Source organism: Sceloporus undulatus, chromosome 5 (assembly GCF_019175285.1).
Source record: "Sceloporus undulatus isolate JIND9_A2432 ecotype Alabama chromosome 5, SceUnd_v1.1, whole genome shotgun sequence".
Lineage (NCBI taxonomy): Eukaryota > Metazoa > Chordata > Lepidosauria > Squamata > Phrynosomatidae > Sceloporus > Sceloporus undulatus.
This window is the reverse complement of record NC_056526.1, coordinates 62,579,002-62,598,824: the sequence shown is the minus strand read 5'-3', so window position 1 is coordinate 62,598,824 and position 19,823 is coordinate 62,579,002. Positions and strand designations below refer to the sequence as shown.

General features: G+C 37.7%; 1 protein-coding gene across 3 annotated transcripts in view; it reads left to right on the top strand.

Moving 5' to 3' along the window:
* The window catches only part of ANO6 (anoctamin 6), a 67,541-nt gene that overhangs the window by 43,514 nt on the left and 4,204 nt on the right, over positions 1-19,823 (top strand). For all 3 annotated transcript variants that reach the window (XM_042468100.1, XM_042468099.1, XM_042468101.1), the window contains 10 exons: positions 438-498; positions 2,722-2,867; positions 3,575-3,652; positions 9,650-9,875; positions 10,696-10,865; positions 12,145-12,242; positions 13,407-13,537; positions 14,054-14,259; positions 18,073-18,275; positions 18,648-18,753. In XM_042468100.1, the coding sequence (XP_042324034.1) occupies positions 438-498; positions 2,722-2,867; positions 3,575-3,652; positions 9,650-9,875; positions 10,696-10,865; positions 12,145-12,242; positions 13,407-13,537; positions 14,054-14,259; positions 18,073-18,275; positions 18,648-18,753 (1,425 nt within the window). The remainder of the gene's footprint in view (positions 1-437; positions 499-2,721; positions 2,868-3,574; positions 3,653-9,649; positions 9,876-10,695; positions 10,866-12,144; positions 12,243-13,406; positions 13,538-14,053; positions 14,260-18,072; positions 18,276-18,647; positions 18,754-19,823) is intronic.

Here is a 19,823-nt window from a genome sequence, read left to right as displayed (position 1 = left end):
CTTTAACCATAAAACCCAGTGGCCCTTATCCAGACACCTTTTCATATATGAGCAACCAGTACACCCAGTGCTGCCAGTTGGCATCCCCTAGCAAACAGATGGTCAATGCCTTCAGCTGATGGCCTGTGGGGAAAAGATGTCTCTGTGAGAAGCTGTCATGGAAGCAGGTCCATAAGTTCACTCTTCCCTTAAACACTAATGAGCATGTTCTGTGTGGCCACATATGCATGATAAAGGAATAGCAACTGCATAGCCATAGGTATTAGAGATGAGATTGTAATCATTGTGGCATAAGAGAAACTCTGCATATGAAAACTTCTTTGTATACTTCACAGAATTATGTTAAACCCAACAGCAACAAAAGAACTAATATTATTTTTCTGTGTTAGAATATTTCCATTGTATATTAAGCTGTTTTTTTCCTTAATATTTTCCAGAAGCTGTGTATATTTGATAGCTTTGGAACACTAGTGTTTGCAGTATTTATGGGAATATGGGGTAAGTCCACTTCAAAAATATACATGGGCAGTTCTTGCATATTTAATCAAAACCAAAGTAGAAACATTGCTCTCAGAAAATATCTGTTTGTAACAACAACCGTTACACATCTCATAATAGTGTAGTGTAGTACTGTTTACTTGCAAACCAGAAAACAATTGATGGACAAGTCAATTTAAATTCTGTTTAAGTTTTATTGATATATACATTTAACAATAAGTGTTTCTGGGCTCATTTTATTTGTTAATAATAAAATTTATCTTTAAAGCAACTAATTAATTAAGTATAGTGAGCCTGCGCCATATGCAGGCTCCTTATAGGTGGCTTTCAGCATACGCTGAAGCCGCCTGGAAAATGGCATGCGTCGCCTGCACACACATTACCGTATGGCGAGCACGAGCCCCATTATATCCAATGGGGCTCGTGAATGGGGTGCATAGCCGTGCAGTGAGCATGAGCCCCATTGGATATAATGGTGCTCAAGCTTATGCGTTATTTGCCTTACGTGGGGGGGGGGGTCCGGAACGAATCCCCTGTGTAAAGCAAGGGCCCACTGTATACAAAAGGGAATGTTACTTATCAGTAATGAAATTCAAATACAAACAATAAAATAAAATATAAATGGAAAAAGTTCATTATGCTCTGCTCTTTCCCGTTAGGGTTACACCTCTTGAGCAGGCAACGCTCAAATACTTTCCAAGCCTAAAAAGTGGCCACCACTTCCACTGTTGTTTCCAAGCCCTGGTACCATAGAAACAACTATCCTTGCCCAGTTTATGGTTGAAATGAAAGAATTCCTTCTTTCTCACACACAACACAGTACCATACTATGAACCTAAAATGTAAGAAAATTTCTAATATTCCATCACTCTTTCCCAACATGCAGTGAAACTAGCCTTTTGCTCAGCACATATGCGCACGCGCACACACACACACACACACACACACACACAGAGAGAGAGAGAGAGAGAGAGACAAATGTCCATGGATTTCCCCAATAAAGTCTACTTTCCAGATCCACAGACAGCATGTAGAGAAGGCTGCACACATTCAGGTGAATACAAAATGGCTTGAGGAAATTGATATACTAGAACACCCATGTTAGTTGTGGCTGGTACCAGCAGGTGCAACTGCTATCATTTCCTCTATGCATTCATTTGTATTTAAATGGATAAAGTAAAGGGGGATTTTGATGTTATGGTCCAGAAGGATTATCATCTGTTCATTGTTGGCTGAATGACAGACTTCTGCCATCTCCCATTCCAGATTGCAGGCAAGAGTTGCATATATAAGAAACATTCCAGAATCAGACATGTTCCACCAAAAACTAGTCCTAACAAATGAAGGGGACTGAAAATCAAAACTCTTATCCTATAATTACCACTGTTCATTGTCCATTCAAGTCAAAGGTACAAGGAGATTCCTCAAGTCTTCAGAAGGTAGCAGGACTGAGAGACAGAAGTGCAGGATGAATAAATAAACACCATAATTAAAAGGTTGCCAAAAAGAAAAAAAAGCACTGCATTACCTTCACATTCTCTTCCATGATAGAGATAAGATAGTTCTGCTACCATAGTTGTATGTGAGCAACAGCAGTGGGAGTGATGGTGAGGAAAAGAGCCCTCATCCGCCTTCCCATGGTGTTGATCCAAGAACTTCGAAAGGTGTCTGCCTTTGAAATAAGCCTGCATCTACACTGCAGATTAATGCAGTTTCACACCACCTTAACTGCCATGATTCAATGCTAAGGAATTCTGGTATTTATAGTTTTGTGAACATTTAGCCTTCTCTGTCAGAGAGCTCTGGTGCCACACAAATTACAAATCCTAGGGTTCCATAAGATGGAGCCATGGCAGTTAAAGCGTATCAAACTGCATTAATTCTGCAGTCTGGCAGCAGCCTAAATGTTAAGCCATGCTCTTCTTTGTCCCATTACCACCACTACTACTGCTTTCTTCTTGCATAACCATGGAGGTGGTCAAACTGCTTGTAGAATGGTTTGCTGCAATACTGAAAACTTATAAAAAGAAAAAAGAAACCAAATGATTCTAGCAATAATTCGTGAGAGAAATGAGTTCCACTACTTGCTTTATAAAACAAAATGGGTACTATTCTTCTAGACAGTAAGACTTTACTCCATTTCTACACAGAATTGCAAAGCAAAACAATAAACCTAGAGTAATCCTTATACGCTGTGGTTCTCTTTGTTTTCTCCTTGAACAGTTACTCTGTTTCTGGAGTTTTGGAAACGGCGACAGGCTGAGCTGGAATATGAATGGGACACTGTTGAATTCTTAGAACAGGAAGAACAAGTGCGGCCAGAGTATGAAGCAAAATGCCGTCATGTAGTAATGAATGAAATCACACAGGTAAGCAGATGTACACCGACCAATAGAGATGTGTTTTGATTTTGTAATTTCTTAACCAGAATGGTTATAAGGGAGAACACACTCTTTGGATCAAATGAATTTGAAGAGAGGTTTTCTGCAGGAAGCTGCCATATAATAAGATTATTGATCTGTTGAGCTCAATAGTGGAGATTATCACATTAGCTTCACTGCCAGGATAGACCCGGGTTTGTAACTTTCTTAAGTTCTTTTCGCATTCACCCATCTTATCGCATTCACCCATCGCCAGACAGTATGCTGTCTGTATGCAACCTGGGCTTGTCCCGTATATTTTCAAGAACGGGAAAATCTTCTTCTTGAAAACCTGCGAGAGAAACCCGGGTTGCATACGAGCTGCATACTGCCCAGCAATAGGTGAATGTGATAAGATCTGCCTTGAACAAGTTACATCCCAGGTTTATCCCAGCAGCGAAGCTAAGGTGATAATCTCCAGTGTCTTTGCTGACTAGCACTGTCTCTGACTAGTTTAATCAGGCACAATCAGGTTTGGCAAGGCATTCTTAACCTAAAAGAAATAGTTGTCAGCATGAATGGTGAAGTATTGTAATCTACGAACTTGTCAGAAACTTAAACTGTCTTTCCTAAACACTGAGTACAATTATAGATTATTTTTTAAAATGTGAAGCGGGCTATCCAAATAATTTTTCCTCATTCAATTTTCTTCACAGCAAGAAGAGCATGTTCCATATACAGCCTGTGGAAAGTGTGTAAGAATGACCTTCTGTACAAGTGCAGTTTTATTCTGGGTAAAAATACTACTACTACTACTACTACTACTACTACTACTACTGTTTACCATTTATTTTGCTACTTTGGGATGATAAATGCAGCAAAGAGCAAAACGGTATGACTCCTGATACTGATAGGTACTTATGTGATACAGTTCTTTCTTTTGTCTGTACTGGCTGAGAAATGCGCATGGCTTTGCTTTCTTTACAGCTGGGTCTCGTGTGGAAAAGATCTCTGGTCTCTTCCCCTGTCAAGACTGTCTAGTAGCTTTCTCTCTTATTCCAGAATTGCTCCCTTTTTCCTGCTCCTATCTGCCATTTGTTTCTGCTATTCTGTATTGAAATCCTGGTTTCTTTGCACAGCCAGACTTCTTTCTGATGGCTACCTTTCTGGATTTCTGCCTTCTTATTGCAGCTTGAGCCCCCTGTTTCTGAACCCCATTCTCAGCCCTTGATACCTCTTGTGCACCAGGTTTCTCAGCTTAATTTCCTGGATTCTGTGCGCTGCTTCACAGGTTATATTTAAAGGTATGTTTTAAGAAGTTTTATAGTACATCTTAAATATAAGATAAATGTTCAGCAAAAAATATTTTGAGCTGCTTTTATTTATTTATTTGTTCACTTGTTCATTTATTATTAAATTGTTATTAGATTTATAAAATCACATCTTCCATCTCATTTCAATATTCAATAGAAAATAAGGTTCCTATTCTGGTGAGATGGAATTGGCCATGGATTTGTCACTTAGTAAGACATACACCATTTCCCAGATTCTATATAATATATGACTCCTCCAGATAGGATACATGTGTTAGAGTACTGCTGCAGGTTGTAGTATTTGTTACTGAAGCTCTCAGGGTTTTCCTTAAATATTCAAATTATGTTTCTGACTATTTTCTGGCAATTTCTTGCACCATCTGAAACATTTTATTTTTATGCATATTGGAGACAGAAAAAAAGCCTCATCCTCCACTATCTCCCCTTTCAAAAATAAAGTTATAATGATCAGTGTATCAATGAAATGACAGTTTTGCGCTAACTGTAAGAAACATAAAATAAAAATTCAGAGAGGACAAAGTTTTCTCTTCAAAACATAGTATAGGACCACCTCAGCAAACTATGGCCTGGGATAAAAATGGTTTAGAATAGTTCTAGTGCAAATCTAAGAAATCAATAGAAACAGCCACCCAAAAGCATGGAATGTGTGGACACAGAGGTAATAACATCAGGCAAATAATTTTGCAAGGATTCAACTTCTTTAAACCAGTCTGGAAGAGTCCAAAGTGACGCTAAAAATAGCCTTTTGTGATCCAAGTTTGTTGTTGTTGTTTTGACACTAAACAAACAATATACACCCCATTGCACTGGCTGGGTCAGAACTAGCATGCATACATTTGTAAAATTCAATGAGTATTAGCTTTTGTAAATGTATTATCTTATGTAGCATAGGCAAATTATTTTTGAACTTTGAGCCCTTTGCTTAAAAATTTACTCTCATTTCTTTAAACTGCAGTTTTGATTAAACACCTTGTTACATTCCATGAAAGCAAAGTGAGTTATTCGGTAGATAAATTACCTTCCCTTCTGGTTCACCCCCACACACACACACACACACACACTTGTTGCTTATGTTCATTGTCATGTTACAGATGAATGGACCCTTTTTTCATTTCTCTTGGAGAGCAAAGCTGGTTCCTTTAATCTTTCCCATATTTCTGCTTTAATTAAAGCTAAAAGAAGTCAAGCCAACCATTAAAATAAATGCAACAAAGCCTAAAAAAGCAGTTTCAAAAAACATAAATGCTATAATATATTATAGGTCCCCAATTATGTTGGCCTATTGGAGGTTTTGGTGGAGGATTTCTCCCCCACTAACTTGAATGCACTTTAAAACAACTTCAGGAGTTAAAATCCATTTATGACCAAGTTTCCCAAAATGCCAGGGTCCTGAGAAGGCACCCACAATCAGAATTTAACAGAGGAATTTTATTAAATCAATTACAGTACAGCAGTCGAGAAGGTTTGGGCAACTCAAAGCTGGGATCAAGCCTGTGTATACCAGTTCTGAGAAACAACTCCAAAATACAAGGTCCAAATGTAGTTTTATTTGTAAAAGGAAATCACCACTCACACAAAAGCACACACACTCACATGAACCAACGATATAAAAGGTAGTAGCAGATAGTGACTTTAAGGATTGCAGAAGGTAATACTGTATCAGTTCCAGAAGGAAAAGTTCCAATGAGGGAGGGGGGATTCTGTGAAGTGAAATGGTTCAGCAGCTGCCAGGAGTCTGAGGACTCAACTGAGAAACTGGCAGAGTATCTGTCTGAATCTCAAGTGGAGGTGCATTGGCAGGCATATTTATAGGGCAAAATGTATCTTGGGGCAGATTTTGGGATTAAAATAAAGTTTCCAGGAAAGAGTAATGAGAAGGGAACTTGTAAAGAGGGAAGTATACTTGAGTTTCTATCCATCTGTAAGCACAAGGTCTGTCACCCACCATTGTTCCTATCCATGAAGGAATTATGTGGGTTCCGATCTTGAATTATCTATCCTGGCCATGTGCTCTTTAGCTTTCCCTATGCTGAGCCAGTTGGATCTCCCAATATGGTGGCAGATGTCCTTATATGGCATGACTGGTTTCCTGCATTGACAGTGCCTCCTTACCTACATGTCTCAACATTCCTTTTGATATCAACATGATATTGAAAAAGAAGAGGGGGTGCAAGGGACTAGACCTTGGGGTGACAACTAAAAAGAAGCAGATGTTGGAACAGATAGCAATGAATGGACAGAAATACTTATGGTTTTGTTCAGAGACCCTGAGGAGTCTGCTGTCCATCACTGAAATAGGGATAGTAAATCTCAATTTTCTCAGTCCTGGTACATATTAAGAACAATTAAATAGTTTTTCATCTGATTGTTTCAAAGTCCAGTGGTACCTTGGTATCCACGGGGGATCCATTCTGGAACACGCACCCACCCATGGATACCAAAATCCATGGATGCTCAAGTCTCCAATGGTGGCTCGTTGTCCTCAGTGGCAGTGCATGCACATTCTAGGAAGATTGCAGCTTCTCCTGAGGCTTGTGCAGTCTTCCTTGAAAACTGCACAGCTTTTGATATGGAAAGGAAATTGTGTAACATTCAGATTGTGTGGTGTGTGCTAAAAATAATCTAGGCAGCCACATGTGTGTTTTGTAATATTGCACAATGTTATACAGAGTTCAGCAATGTTACACAAAAAATGGGCACATGGTTTTGTTGTGCAACATTGCCATTAAAAACAACTTTGCACAATAAAAATGTTCTCAGCAAACGTTGTGTAGAAAACAACAATCTTGCATTACAAAATTTCATATGGCTACAGCTTCAGTCAGATTGTTTCTTTTCCTGTTGTGTAACATTTGGTTGCTAACTTTTCAAACTGGTAATGATGTCAGTGGTTGCGTTCTCAGTAAGCTGTGTAGTTTTCTATATATAGTAAAAAGACTGCAAGTATAAGTTTTTACTGCAAAGGTACACAGTTTCTTAAACTCTTGCACAGTTCTCAAAAATGTGCAATTTATTTTGTGCCAGAAACAAAAAAAAATATGTTATTGCAATTTGTGGTAACTATAAACAAGCTTTTTCCTTCCCATCTAAGTTCAGAAAGGGGTTGAGAACACCAAATGCAACCCCAGTTGGGAAACTGATAAATTTCCATTCCATCCCTACGCAGAACAGGGAACATTTCAGAGAACTGTAGTTGTGCCTGTAGTGAGTGACATGGTTCAATCTGCATCAGTGATTCATAGCCACCAGTGTGTTGGCAATAACCTTTTGACTCCCAAGGGAAGCAATCTTGTGTTAAAGATAATATAAAGCAAGGTGCTAAAAGGATCTACTCTTACAGATTGGGGCTGAATTTCAGGAACACAAGAATTCCATTAGGGGAGCCTTTTAGTAGAACAAAGAGAAATGATTTGCTTATGATATAGAAGTTTTCTGCATGGTAGTACAGGACTAAATGGATGGAAACGGTATATGGATTATGGAACATTTTTTTCAGTTCATGCTTTTGTAACTTCATATAAATGGCATTATGAATTCAATCTTTTTCTTTCACCAGCAACAAGAGACAGCTGACATTAGAGTAATCCTATGCAATAACAACAGCCCAGATACAGTATTAGACTGTCAATCATGCCAGTTTTCTCTTGGGGGACATTTAAAGTGCAGAGTGGGTAAAAAGATGATTCCACCCTTCCTCTTCATTTTCCCTCCCCAAAGTGGCTTCTCTCCAGTTGATTTTCTTTCTCTGGGACTAGCCATGATGCTTATAACATGATGCAAAAAACACTCCCTTGTAAGAATATCCCAACTTTACAATACTGTACTGTTCTTCTGCCATTATATTTATCTGGGGCCCAAAACACACGGACTAAATAAAGTGCTTTCTGGACGCTTTGGGGGTGTGGTGTTCAAATGATGCATGCCCCCAAACAAACCAGAAGTTGTTCTGAGGCTACCTAAGGTGGCCTTAAGCCAGCCCAAACAGGAGTGGCAAAAATCTGCTACTGCTGGCAGCCTGTTCAGGACCGTGGCAGCAAATGGCTTCATGACCACAGCGTCTGATCGCCATGGTCCTGGAGTGATCAGGGCTGGAGCGGCCTCTGGCCACACCTTTTGCCTGCCTGCTTCACTCTGGCTTCTAAAAAAACTTACTACAATACAGGTATTAAGCAGATTGTTTTAAATATAAATATTACACAGGGTTTGGTACCTATTGTGCATCTTGAGCTAGTGTGGTTTAGTAGTTTGGGTGTTGCACTAAGACTCTATGAGATCAGGATTCAAATCCCAACTCATCCATAGAAACACTGTGACTTTGTGCAAATTAGAACCTTTCAGCAGCCTAAGTGGAAGGTAATGGCAAATAACCTCTGAATAAATCTTGCCAAGAAAAGCCTATGATAGGGTTTCCATAAGTTTCTTAATGTATGCTAGAGTTCCCATTTGTGAATAGAAAGATCCCACCAATGGTGGGGGTAGTGACCTCTCATAATTCCCCCATTCTTTGGCAATGCCTAGCATTACTGATGTGGATGTTCCTCGAAATCTCTGGAGCAAATAGATCTGCAGGAGAAAACAAAAAACTATGAAAGTTACCTCCATCTTAAGCAATCTTACCTGCCCTCATTGGAAAACCTTAAAAGTGGTCCAATTGCCATTCAAGTTGGTACCTTGATAGTTCCTTCAGAAACAAAGAGAACAATGTAGCAGGAAAAGTGCTACCAGTTACTGGAAGCAATCAGCTAACTGTGTTCACTAAACTTACACAGGCACAATATTAGAGGCATTCATGAGAGTACCCTAATAATTTTTCTGCTAATGAAAGTTTTAGATGTCAAGAAAGTTAGGAGGAAGAAATCAGAAGAGAAAGAAATGCAGTAAGTAGGGAAGAAACTGAAATTATCTTCAAGATAGAAGACTGGCATTTTATTATTTTGTATTTCCTGCATACTTTTCTTTGGTTGTTATTACACACACACACATGTATATTACCATCACTCATTTTTACTTTTATGCTATTCCAATTCCCAGTATTTATTTACCTAATCTCCTAGCTTTCTCTCTCTCTTGCTCTTTCTTCACACCTCTAGGCTAGCCTTTTAATGTGCAATTGCCTTTCCTCATTCATGCAGTTTTAGGGGAATAACCATTGTCGTTGTTTCTATTTCCATTTGCAACCTTCCTCTTATACCCACTGCTTTCACCTTTCACCATGAACATGTTGAATAGCTGCATACTGTCTTTTGAATTGTAATGCTAGAAATCATATGTCTGAATAGACACTTTCTGCGTACAGATTTTTGGGTGCTGTAGTAAGAATCTTTTCTGCTGAATCTGGGAATGAGAGTGGGATCAGTAAAATTTTCTTTTGAAAATCAGATATATATGCAATATGCACATAGTATGTATTCCTAATTAAGTTAATAGTATAAATTATCTTTTCTTCTCTGTTTTCAGATTCTGCTCATTGTTGCCTCAGTTATTGGCATCATTGTTTACAGACTTTCTGTTTTTCTGGTATTTTCTGCAACACTCCCTAGACATATCAATGGAACAGAAGCAATCCAGAAGTACCTGACTCCACAAGCAGCAACCTCAGTGTCTGCTTCCATCATCAGCTTTATAATAATTATGATTCTGAATATGGTCTATGAGAAAGTAGCAATCATGATAACTGACTTTGGTGAGATTATTGCATTTGTAATCAACTACAGAAATGCTAGGGTGAATGGAGAAAAGTAGTGTAATCCTAAGAGGAAACTCAGCAAGCAAAATATCTGTGCCGTGAATTTTAGAACTGTCTTGCCATTGTTTGTAAAAACTTCTAAATATTTTGGTGTTCAGGCTTTCTCAGTTAACAACATTCAGCTCCTTGCCTAAGAAATCCTTACGTAGCTAGGACATCAGTTATTTACAGATGTATATTTATGAAACTGACAATGCACAAAAGATTACTATAATAATTCCAACTTTATGAAAATGGATCAGTTCAGCATAATAGATTCAATTACACTGGCCATTGTTCATAGAGTAGCTATTCTCTTATGAATAAATAAGTAAAAACCCACTGTTTGAAAACTCTCTCCTAAGCAAACAGTTAAGCCATTGCAAGGACTGCTGAGTTTTTACATTAAACAAGATCTCCTGTTTTGGTGCATCTAAAGTAGCTGCATTTTAATATTCTTTCATTTGCATCGCATTAAAATGTTATGTTCATTATGTATTGAATTTCCTGAAGGCTTTTTTTGCATTTAAAATTGCTGCTTGTTCTTGGGTGGAAGAGCACACTCCATTATATATATATATATATTACATGGCCATGGAATTAGCATAATGGCTACTATGCACTAGGCAATTCCTCATAATCTTTATTATAGAAATATAATTTGTATTCAGGTCTGTAAACATGCATATTTATCTCCAAAGCTGTTCTTGAGTTAATTTCTCTCTCTCTCTCTCTCTCTCTCTCTCTCTCTCTCTGTCCTTTGCCCTGTAAACTACAGAACTACCAAGAACACAGACAGATTATGAAAATAGTCTGACTACAAAGATGTTTTTATTCCAATTTGTCAACTATTATTCTTCATGCTTCTACATTGCATTCTTCAAGGGTAAATTTGTAGGATATCCGGGTGACCCAGTTTATTGGCTAGGAAAATATAGAAATGAAGAGGTATGTGTGCATGTTGTGCTCATTTTGTTTTATGTCTTTAACTTTTTTTAATGACTGGAGATTTTAGAGGCAGACTAAATATTACATACAGAGGTATATAGCATTGTCACAATCACATTTTTAAGCTAAAAGCAGTTTTTGAACAATACAAACTGTATTTTCTTGGGGCAAACATGTTTTTGGAATCCAAGTGAAGGGTAAAGCAGATGTGGATATCCATCTGTTCTAAAAACTTAATCATCTTTCTGCTGCTGCTGCTGGTGAAACAATCATAATTATGAAAGTATCATTTATGTATTAAGAAGTCTATAAGCATGTTTTATAGATGTGCCCACTTGGCCTGTTTAAAGGAATACATTGCAAGTACAGTAGAAATTTCAGATGCCTTTAACATATCATTATTATTATTATTATTTTAAAAAGCACACACACATACACAAAACTCTCCAGCTCTTTAAAATAACTCTCCAGGTAGATTTGTCATGGCAGAGGGAGGAACTGACCTCAGATAATTGCAGAAGCATAACTCAGGGATGTGTCCAGAGCCTTTGTGCACCTGGTGTCATCAGAAATGTGATGGGGTCCAACTTCTTCAAAACAAGATTGGAAACAGCTTGTTTTGTTTTCTGATGCAGGGAGAAAAATCTCATGTTAGCAAAGCCCATTCCAAATCAAGCTGAAGTGCCATCATTCAGTTATTATTTGTGTAAAATAATTTCTAAATTAAATCCTCCTAATCATTCTTAACATAATAAACAGCTACAACAGGGGCACAATATTCTATTTATTTCATGCTGTTGTTATTCTAAGACTATAAAAAATAAGCCTCACTGACAAATTTGAGTTTGAAGCACACAGATATCCACAGTGGAATGGTCATTTATTTGAGGAGTAGGCAAAGAATGGTCAGAACACACAAGGTAATTCTGTTGCTGGTGGTGTTCTGGCCTATCTTTGGTCAAGTGGTGCTAGAAACCATATGTAAGTTTTTCTTTCTTCATCATAGAAAAAGCTGAATATGAATTGAGAAAATTCTTTTAACTTCAATTGTTAATATTGTCCATATTCACATTTGTATATATGTGTACGATTGTGTATATACTTGGGTGGAATGATGTTCATAAAACGTTTTTTTAAGTAACAATTAGAATGGTCCACATCCAGGTGTTAGTCCCAACTAAAAATCAGCAAGTCAGTATTTGCATATGTTCTGTTCCTCAGAGTTTAAAAAAATCATAAATATTTCAAGTTCTTACTTCTCTGCTACTTTCAAACTTAGTGTGATCCAGGTGGATGTCTTCTCGAACTTACAACACAGCTGACAATAATAATGGGAGGCAAAGCAATCTGGAATAACATTCAAGAAGTGCTTCTACCGTAAGTAAATACAATATTAAAGACAGGATGTTGAACCAAACCTTTATTCAAAAATGTGTCTGAAAAGATTTTTAATAAAATTGAACCTGAACCTGAACTTAAAATCTTCTAGTATAAATACCTAAATATAAACTGAGCCTATTTAAAATTAGAGTTTAATTATTAGGAATTTAGGAAGACTTTTTCCATGGGATTTTCAAACTTCTGTTTTGGCGCCATGACTGTAAAGATCATTTCCACAGAACAGGCAGTTTTGGATGGATGACCAGTATCCTCCAAACATTCCCCTGTCCCTCATCTTTATGGCCCTCGTGGTTAATAATACCTTTGTGAGACCCTTAAATAGAATAAGTGGAAAGATGCCCCATGCTTTATTTATCCCCATTGTTCTAAACCTAATTTAAGGTGTCTCATAGCTGCTTGGTTTACAAAGTCATTGGAAGATCCAGTCCTGGAACTTCTTCCGTGTGACATTTTGGTCCATTAGTCATTTTATGTTAATGTAAGAACTGTGGAGTTTCATTTAAGTGCTTTTTAAGCTATCTGGTGTGCATGCAAGCACCAGTAGCATATTTGTGCCCCTTGATTACTCTGTCTTGCTTTCTTGGAATCTCACTACAGACCAGCAACCAATGGATCACACGCACTGATCCATTGGCCACTTCCTTGAATAGCACCATTTGGAGATAAAGAATGCTTACATCATCTTTTTTGGTTTTTCATTCAACTATAATCTCTCAGCAGAAAAAGTACTGAACCTTTGTAGAATGGAGAAATGGCTAGAAATAGTATACAATAAAAAGCTAAATTAATTAATTATCTAACCTGGTTAAAGGCAGCTTCCTTTCTTCCTTTCATCATCGTCCTTTTTGATATCCTCTTCCCACCACTGCCCCATTCTCCTGATGAAGCTGACAGATTCAGTAATTCATGAGCATACAAAAAGCAAACATCAGATGATAGAACATACACTTGGTTGTGTATAATGTGTAGTTTTGCCCCTGATTGTGACTTCCAGAAACTTTTTTTTTTAAATCACACCTATTGTTATTTGTGCAAACAGTCTAAACATTAATGTTTCATAAGAAAAGAAAAGAAAGTTTCACAGAAATTCCTCAGTGTCTAGCAGATAGAATGAACTTTGCTGTTGATCCAAACTCATAGGTGGCTTAAGAACCTGATTGGAAGATGCTGCTCAGCTAATCGGTCAGAAAAGATTCTCCCACGCTGGGAAGAGGACTACCATCTGCAGTCCATTGGCAAACTTGGATTATTTTATGAATATCTTGAAATGGGTAATCATGCAGTTTATTTCCTGATTTCATGTGATAACTGCTGGATGTAAAAAATGCAGCTATAATTCCATTAAACAGTTATGATTTGTTAGAAAAGGTGCAGACATGTGAAAACAGTGGTACATGTGTGGATAGTTCTATTTTTTTAAAAAAAAAATCCAAATTTAGTACAAAGAATGTCAATTAAGCAATATGTAAGATATTAGAGCTTTCATGGTCATAAGCTCCATTGAATACAATAGGTACTGAGTAAATGTGTAAATGGAATGAGCAAATGCTCCAGAGTATTGAGTAATGTGCATGAGACTGCACTTTCACAGTCTTCTAAATGAACTAATGCTGTGTATATATCGTACAAGCATTTTTTGCAATAGGCTAGTCTTTATTTATTAAGCCTTCACTGGTTTGAGGTGACCTAGAGTAGCTCTGTTTAGAAACATAATCATCTGATTTGTCCTTTGAAAATTTACACAGTGCTAATATTTCACCAATGTATGTCATATTTATCATTGACAGTTATACAGTTTGGATTTGTCACCTTATTTGTGGCATCATTCCCACTGGCACCCCTTCTGGCTCTCGTTAACAATCTTCTGGAAATTCGTGTGGATGCCTGGAAGATTACAACACAATTCAGACGCATTGTTCCCCAGAAAGCTCAACACATAGGAGCATGGCAGCCAATCATGCAAGGAATTGCTTTACTTGCAGTGGTGACAAATGTAAGTGCAGAAGGGGCAGTAGTTTGACCACAGCAGTTTTCTTCATATGAAAAGAGCTCTGTGTGATTATCTCTCACTCTGCTCTTTATGAGACATCCTTTTTCATCCTTCCACTATATTGACAAAAAGCAGATTTACTGCAAATAACACTAGATGCTGGATTTTTTCTCCCTCCCTCCTTTCCTCTACATACTTTCATGCCTCAGTGAACAACTCACGGACTTTCCCTACCTCCTCATTGGGGAGACATCCCTCTGGAACAAGCCCAGGCTCATGCAGACTCTGCCAATGGTTTCAGTGGAAGCAAGCACTTGGTTCAGGCCACATGGCCTTCTGTAAAGCTACTTTTACTTCACCTGATCCAGCAATGGATGTTCAGCCTTCTACCTGCAGGGACAAGAGCCAATAACGTTATGATTTTTCCTAAGGCTCTGCATTGGGATGCTCCCTATGGAAAAGGAAGAAGTGAATTAAATTCACTTAAGACTGGGACTGGTTTTAGTGTCCAAAACTACTGGTGACTGACACCATTTCAGAGCTATGTCTCCTTCTGTCACAGGAAAATCTCTTCCAAGATTATAAGTGTTGCATCACAAGTTAGTCACCTAAGCAAAACAAAAGGAAAACACTTCTTTGCATTTTGAACTGATGTTTTCTTCATATGAAAATTGAATAGAAAAAGATTTCTTTAATCATTTGGCAGCGCTAGTAAAAATATCTGCAATGACTGGAAATACTAAGTAGTCCAAGAAGCCTGGTTGTCACATGCCAGCAACAGAGATTTCTCATGTAAAGCTAAAATTACTGATGCTGCACCTCTTTTATACTGTACCCCATTTCTTTCCACTTTATGTATTCACTCTGCTATACCTACAGAGCTAAAAGTGGATGGTGTGCAAAGCTACCTTGGGACTTAAATTTCATCAGCGCAGCTGACTTCACTATACAGGAACATATGGTGTCAATTTTATGACCCATTTTCATTTGTTCTGGAATACATGGAAAGCTCGTTGTGTCTTGGGAAATGGAAATCAGAATATTTTCCTAATATAATTATCTAAAAACCAGTCTACAAATCAAGGGGTAGATGTTTTGTTTTAAAGCTTGCACAGAGGAATTAATTTTCCTGCACACAGCTGAACATGGCACATCTGGAGATCATTTGAATGGAGAGCAAAAGGGAAGAGAGGTGAAAGTTTATGTGAAAGGGGGAAAGCAGAGAAAAGGAGCATGTAAAACAGATTGAGTTCCAAAACAGTGTTGTTGTAGATAAATTCATGTGCAGTCACATGTAGGCAAATCCACAAAATATTTTGATGCTGGGGCAATACCAGAAATTTATAGTGCTGTGTTTACAAAGAGCTCCTTCCCTAATATATGTAAAATCTGAGCCTCATCTTCTTTATTCTAAAATCACAAGTGACCTGAAGTTCTTGAACACACACTTCAAATGCTCTTGCCTTGGAAATAAGTATGGATCTCTTTTGTTGAGCATATAGGAGTCTTTTAAAGTTTTGTTTTGTTGTTAAATGCCTTCAAATCAGCCTTGACCTATGGCAACCCTATGAATGATAGACTGAGTCACCCTATCCTCAACCACCCTGTGGAGCTCTTGCAGATTCATTGCTATGGCTTTTCTGACTGAATATATCCATCTGGTATACAGTCTTCCTCTTTTCCTATTGCCCTCCACTTTACACAGCATTATTGACTTTTCCAGCGAGTCTATTCATCTCATGATATAATCAAAATATAAGAACCTAGGTTTAGTCATCTTTGCTTCTAGGCAGAGTTCAGGCCTGATTTATTCTAGCACCCCTTTATTCATCTTTGTAGCAGTCCACAGTATTTGCAGAACTGTTCTTCAGTGCCACATTTCAAATGAGTTAATTTTTTTCAGTGTCCAGTTTTCACAGTTATACATAGAAATGGGAAGTATGATGACATGGGCAATCCTACTTTTGATATTTAGTGATTTATTTTCACTTCATGGTCTTGTCTAGTTCCTTCATAGCTGCTCTTCCAAGTCTTCTTCTGATTTCTTGACTGCAGTTTCCACTCTGATGATTGAGCCCAAGTATGGGAAATCTTTAAATATTTCAATGTCTTCACCATCTACTTTAAAATTATGTCCATCAGATGTGGCCATTATTTTTTATTTCTTAATGTTCAGCTATAAACCTGCCTTTGTACTTTTGGCCTTGATGTTTTTCAGTAACCTCTCTGAATCTTTGATATTTTCTACTCGTACAATGGGGTCATCTGCATATCTTAAATTGTTGATGTCCCTTCCTCCAGTTTTCACCTCCTCCTTCTGAATCTAATCCTACTTTCCGTGTGATGTTTTTGGCACACAAGTTAAACAGACAGGGTGATAGAATACAGCCTTACCTGATCCCCTTGCCAATTGGAAACCATTCTGTTTCTCTATTCTGTCCTAAAAGTAGTCTTTTAAAGGCTATTTCACTATTCCTCACTCAGTTTATTTTAATGTTTTGATTTTAACTGAGGTCTTATCTCCTGCTGCTGCTTCTTATTTGTTTATTTGTTTTTGTTTTTCATTGCAGTTGTTTACTTATTACTGTTTTAAATACTCATTGTATTCAAAAATGTGCCACAATCTGCTTTCTGAGGCTTTTTCCATGAAGAGTGGTATTTAAAACAATAAAAATAATAATGTTTCCATAGTAAACATTTTCTTTTGAATCCCCATCCTTACCTTCTCTCCTAGTGAAATCTGTTATGATCTGACATTAAGATAAAAGCAAATAGTCTATTAACTACAGAAGTAACTTCATCTTTAACACTAAATAAATCTGGATTTCAGCAATACCTGGATGAAAGACTACTTTCAACCCCCCCCCCCCCGTACTTTGAGCAGAGGAAAGTTAGGATAATTATAAATAAATAAATCATATAGCTAACATTGTTGAGTAGATGGACAAATGTTTTTAAAAGGTCAGGAGGAATGGGAAGAAACTGCTCTTGGCTTCTGCTCCATAGAGGAATCCATAATGCTACAGGTTATAGAGAAAAATGAAGGAACTGCAGTCTGACGAGTGGAGACCATAACTCATTGGGACATTATAGGAGATGTCTCAAGATTTTACATACTGCTTTTGGTTATCATCCAAGTTGTAGTGATCAGTTTCAAGTTAAAATGTCAGATGGAGCAATCAAAAGAAGCAAAAGGGGGGGGGGGGCAGCCATAGGTCACCAGGAAATTTTGGAAGATGCTTCAAAATTTGACAGGATGTTTTTGATTATCATCCAAGTTACAGTTCCCAGTTGAAAAGTTGAAATTTCAAGCAGGAGGCCATCTTAGATGCAAAAGGTGAGTCCTGTTAAAGTTACCAGGAAATTGTGGTAGACTTCTCAAAATTTGACAGTGGCTTTTGGAGAGTCATCCACATTGCAACAGTTTCAGTTTAAAATCACAATTAATGAAGCCAAAAAGGTGGGCCTCCCATACCTCATCAGTAACATAATTTTTTTAAATGGGTAGAAAACAAGAGAGAGCTCTTTAAAGTACCGCCTCTAAGAGTCAGAAGGCAAAAAAGGCAGAGAACCTGGAGAAGGCTAATTATTTACCTTATTATTTTACTGAGATTTTTTTAAAAAGCAGGAAAATGGGAGAGGGATCTCTTGGGTACTGCTGCTCATATTCCTGAAGTAATAAAGGAGGGCAGTGCCAAACGTCTAGTACAAGAATATGCTTTTCTCTGTTTTCAAGGAAGATATGTGGGATGGGAAGGTATAATTCTCTCAAGATTGTGTTAAATTTCCCTAATTTTTCTCTCTTTTCAAATGCAGGCAATGATCATTGCTTTTACTTCTGATATGATCCCACGTCTTGTGTATTACTGGTCATTTTCAATCCCTCCGTATGGAGATCATAGCAGCTATACCATGAAGGGCTACATAAATAATACACTCTCAGTCTTTGCTGTATCAGACTTCAGAAATGAAAGCAAGCCAGCTTTTCATCCCAGATTTGCCAACCAAACAACATGCAGGTAAGTCTATTTCCCTGTTTAAAATGGCTAAAGCTATGTTTTTTGTTTCTCTGTCTAGCTAACAAATTATCTGTATTGGTAATAGGGATCAACATGACTTTGTAGCTGTTTAAAGAAACAGTAGATTATAACAATTATCAAAAGGAAGAATCAAATACCATGGGATTTAGTTGTTTAAGTCCTACAAAACATTTATACAATAATTTGACACTGAAATGTTTAATGTCACTCTAGATGAGATGTATATTTTCTTATAATTACATTATACTTATCAAAGAAGTGAAAGTGACAGTTTTTGCTCCCCCTTCTGGCTTAAGAGTATTATTGCAAAGCCTCTTGACCTGATTGCTTGAATGTCTTTAAATGTCTTAGATACCGGGATTTCCGATATCCTCCTGGACATGAACATCAATATGAACACAATATCTATTACTGGCATGTTATTGCAGCCAAGTTATCATTCATTATTGTCATGGAGGTCAGTATCTTTCATTGTTTACTTTTACACATTTCTGTCAGTACTCCTTTTCTGTTCTTTCATCAGACCTGCCAAGTTTCCTGTTACATTCCACTCATGGCCTGGTATGGAGGTTCCTTAAGCATGTCACTAAGAGTCTGCCTGATGCATTACAAGTGAAAATCAGTTATAGAGAGAGAGATGAGAATCATCTGACACTGTTTTGTTTTGTATTTATTTAAATGAAAATAAAAACTGGCTGAGTAATTTTGAGTTTACTTAATGGTGTATATGTGTATTTCTCAAGACAACCTGTAATGATTGAGAAAAACTGCAAGAAGAATCCACATGGATTTCTTCAATAATAATAAGTGTGTGTGTGTGTGTATAATTTGTTTTATGTTGTTGTTTTTACATTTGTTTTAAGACTCAGACCCTGATTTTTTAGGCCAGCTAAATCCTTCCTCTAGTTCCAGGGTTATTCAATACAAGTGCCTCCTGAAAGAATCATAGCAATTTAGGATTAATATCTATCTCATCATTACATTGCAAAGACTGGTATATAGTTGTGACTGAAAACATATGAAGAGAAGACAGGGAATTGCAAGCTTGGATATTAGTGTCCCAGAAAATCTGCACAAACAGATGGTCCCAGTGCTGGTCCTTCTTGTTCATGTTTCACAAACAAGGACCCTGCACCTGGAGATGTGTTATAAAGTTCTGCCTGGTGTAATTCCAGTCTCACTCCTGAAGGAGCCCATCTTCATGGCCATTTAGTGGCCAATGAAGAATGGGAAGCATCAGAGGAACATCTAACTATAGCTGGAGGAACAAATACATCATCCTGTAGGACCCTCAGAGGACCCCCAGGAGGCCTCAGATGATGACTTCGTCATTCTGCACCTGGCTGCAAACATAGTCAGGCACTTCTTCAGTGCTTCAGACTCTTCACTGGCTACTTAAGGGTGTGTGTGGGAGGGAGATATCACAAAGCAGGTGGGCCCTGTGTGGAGTACGGTCGTGAATTCCCCACTCCCAAATGACATTGACATGAACTGTACAGTATGCTGCTGTAGCACAGGCCTTAGTGA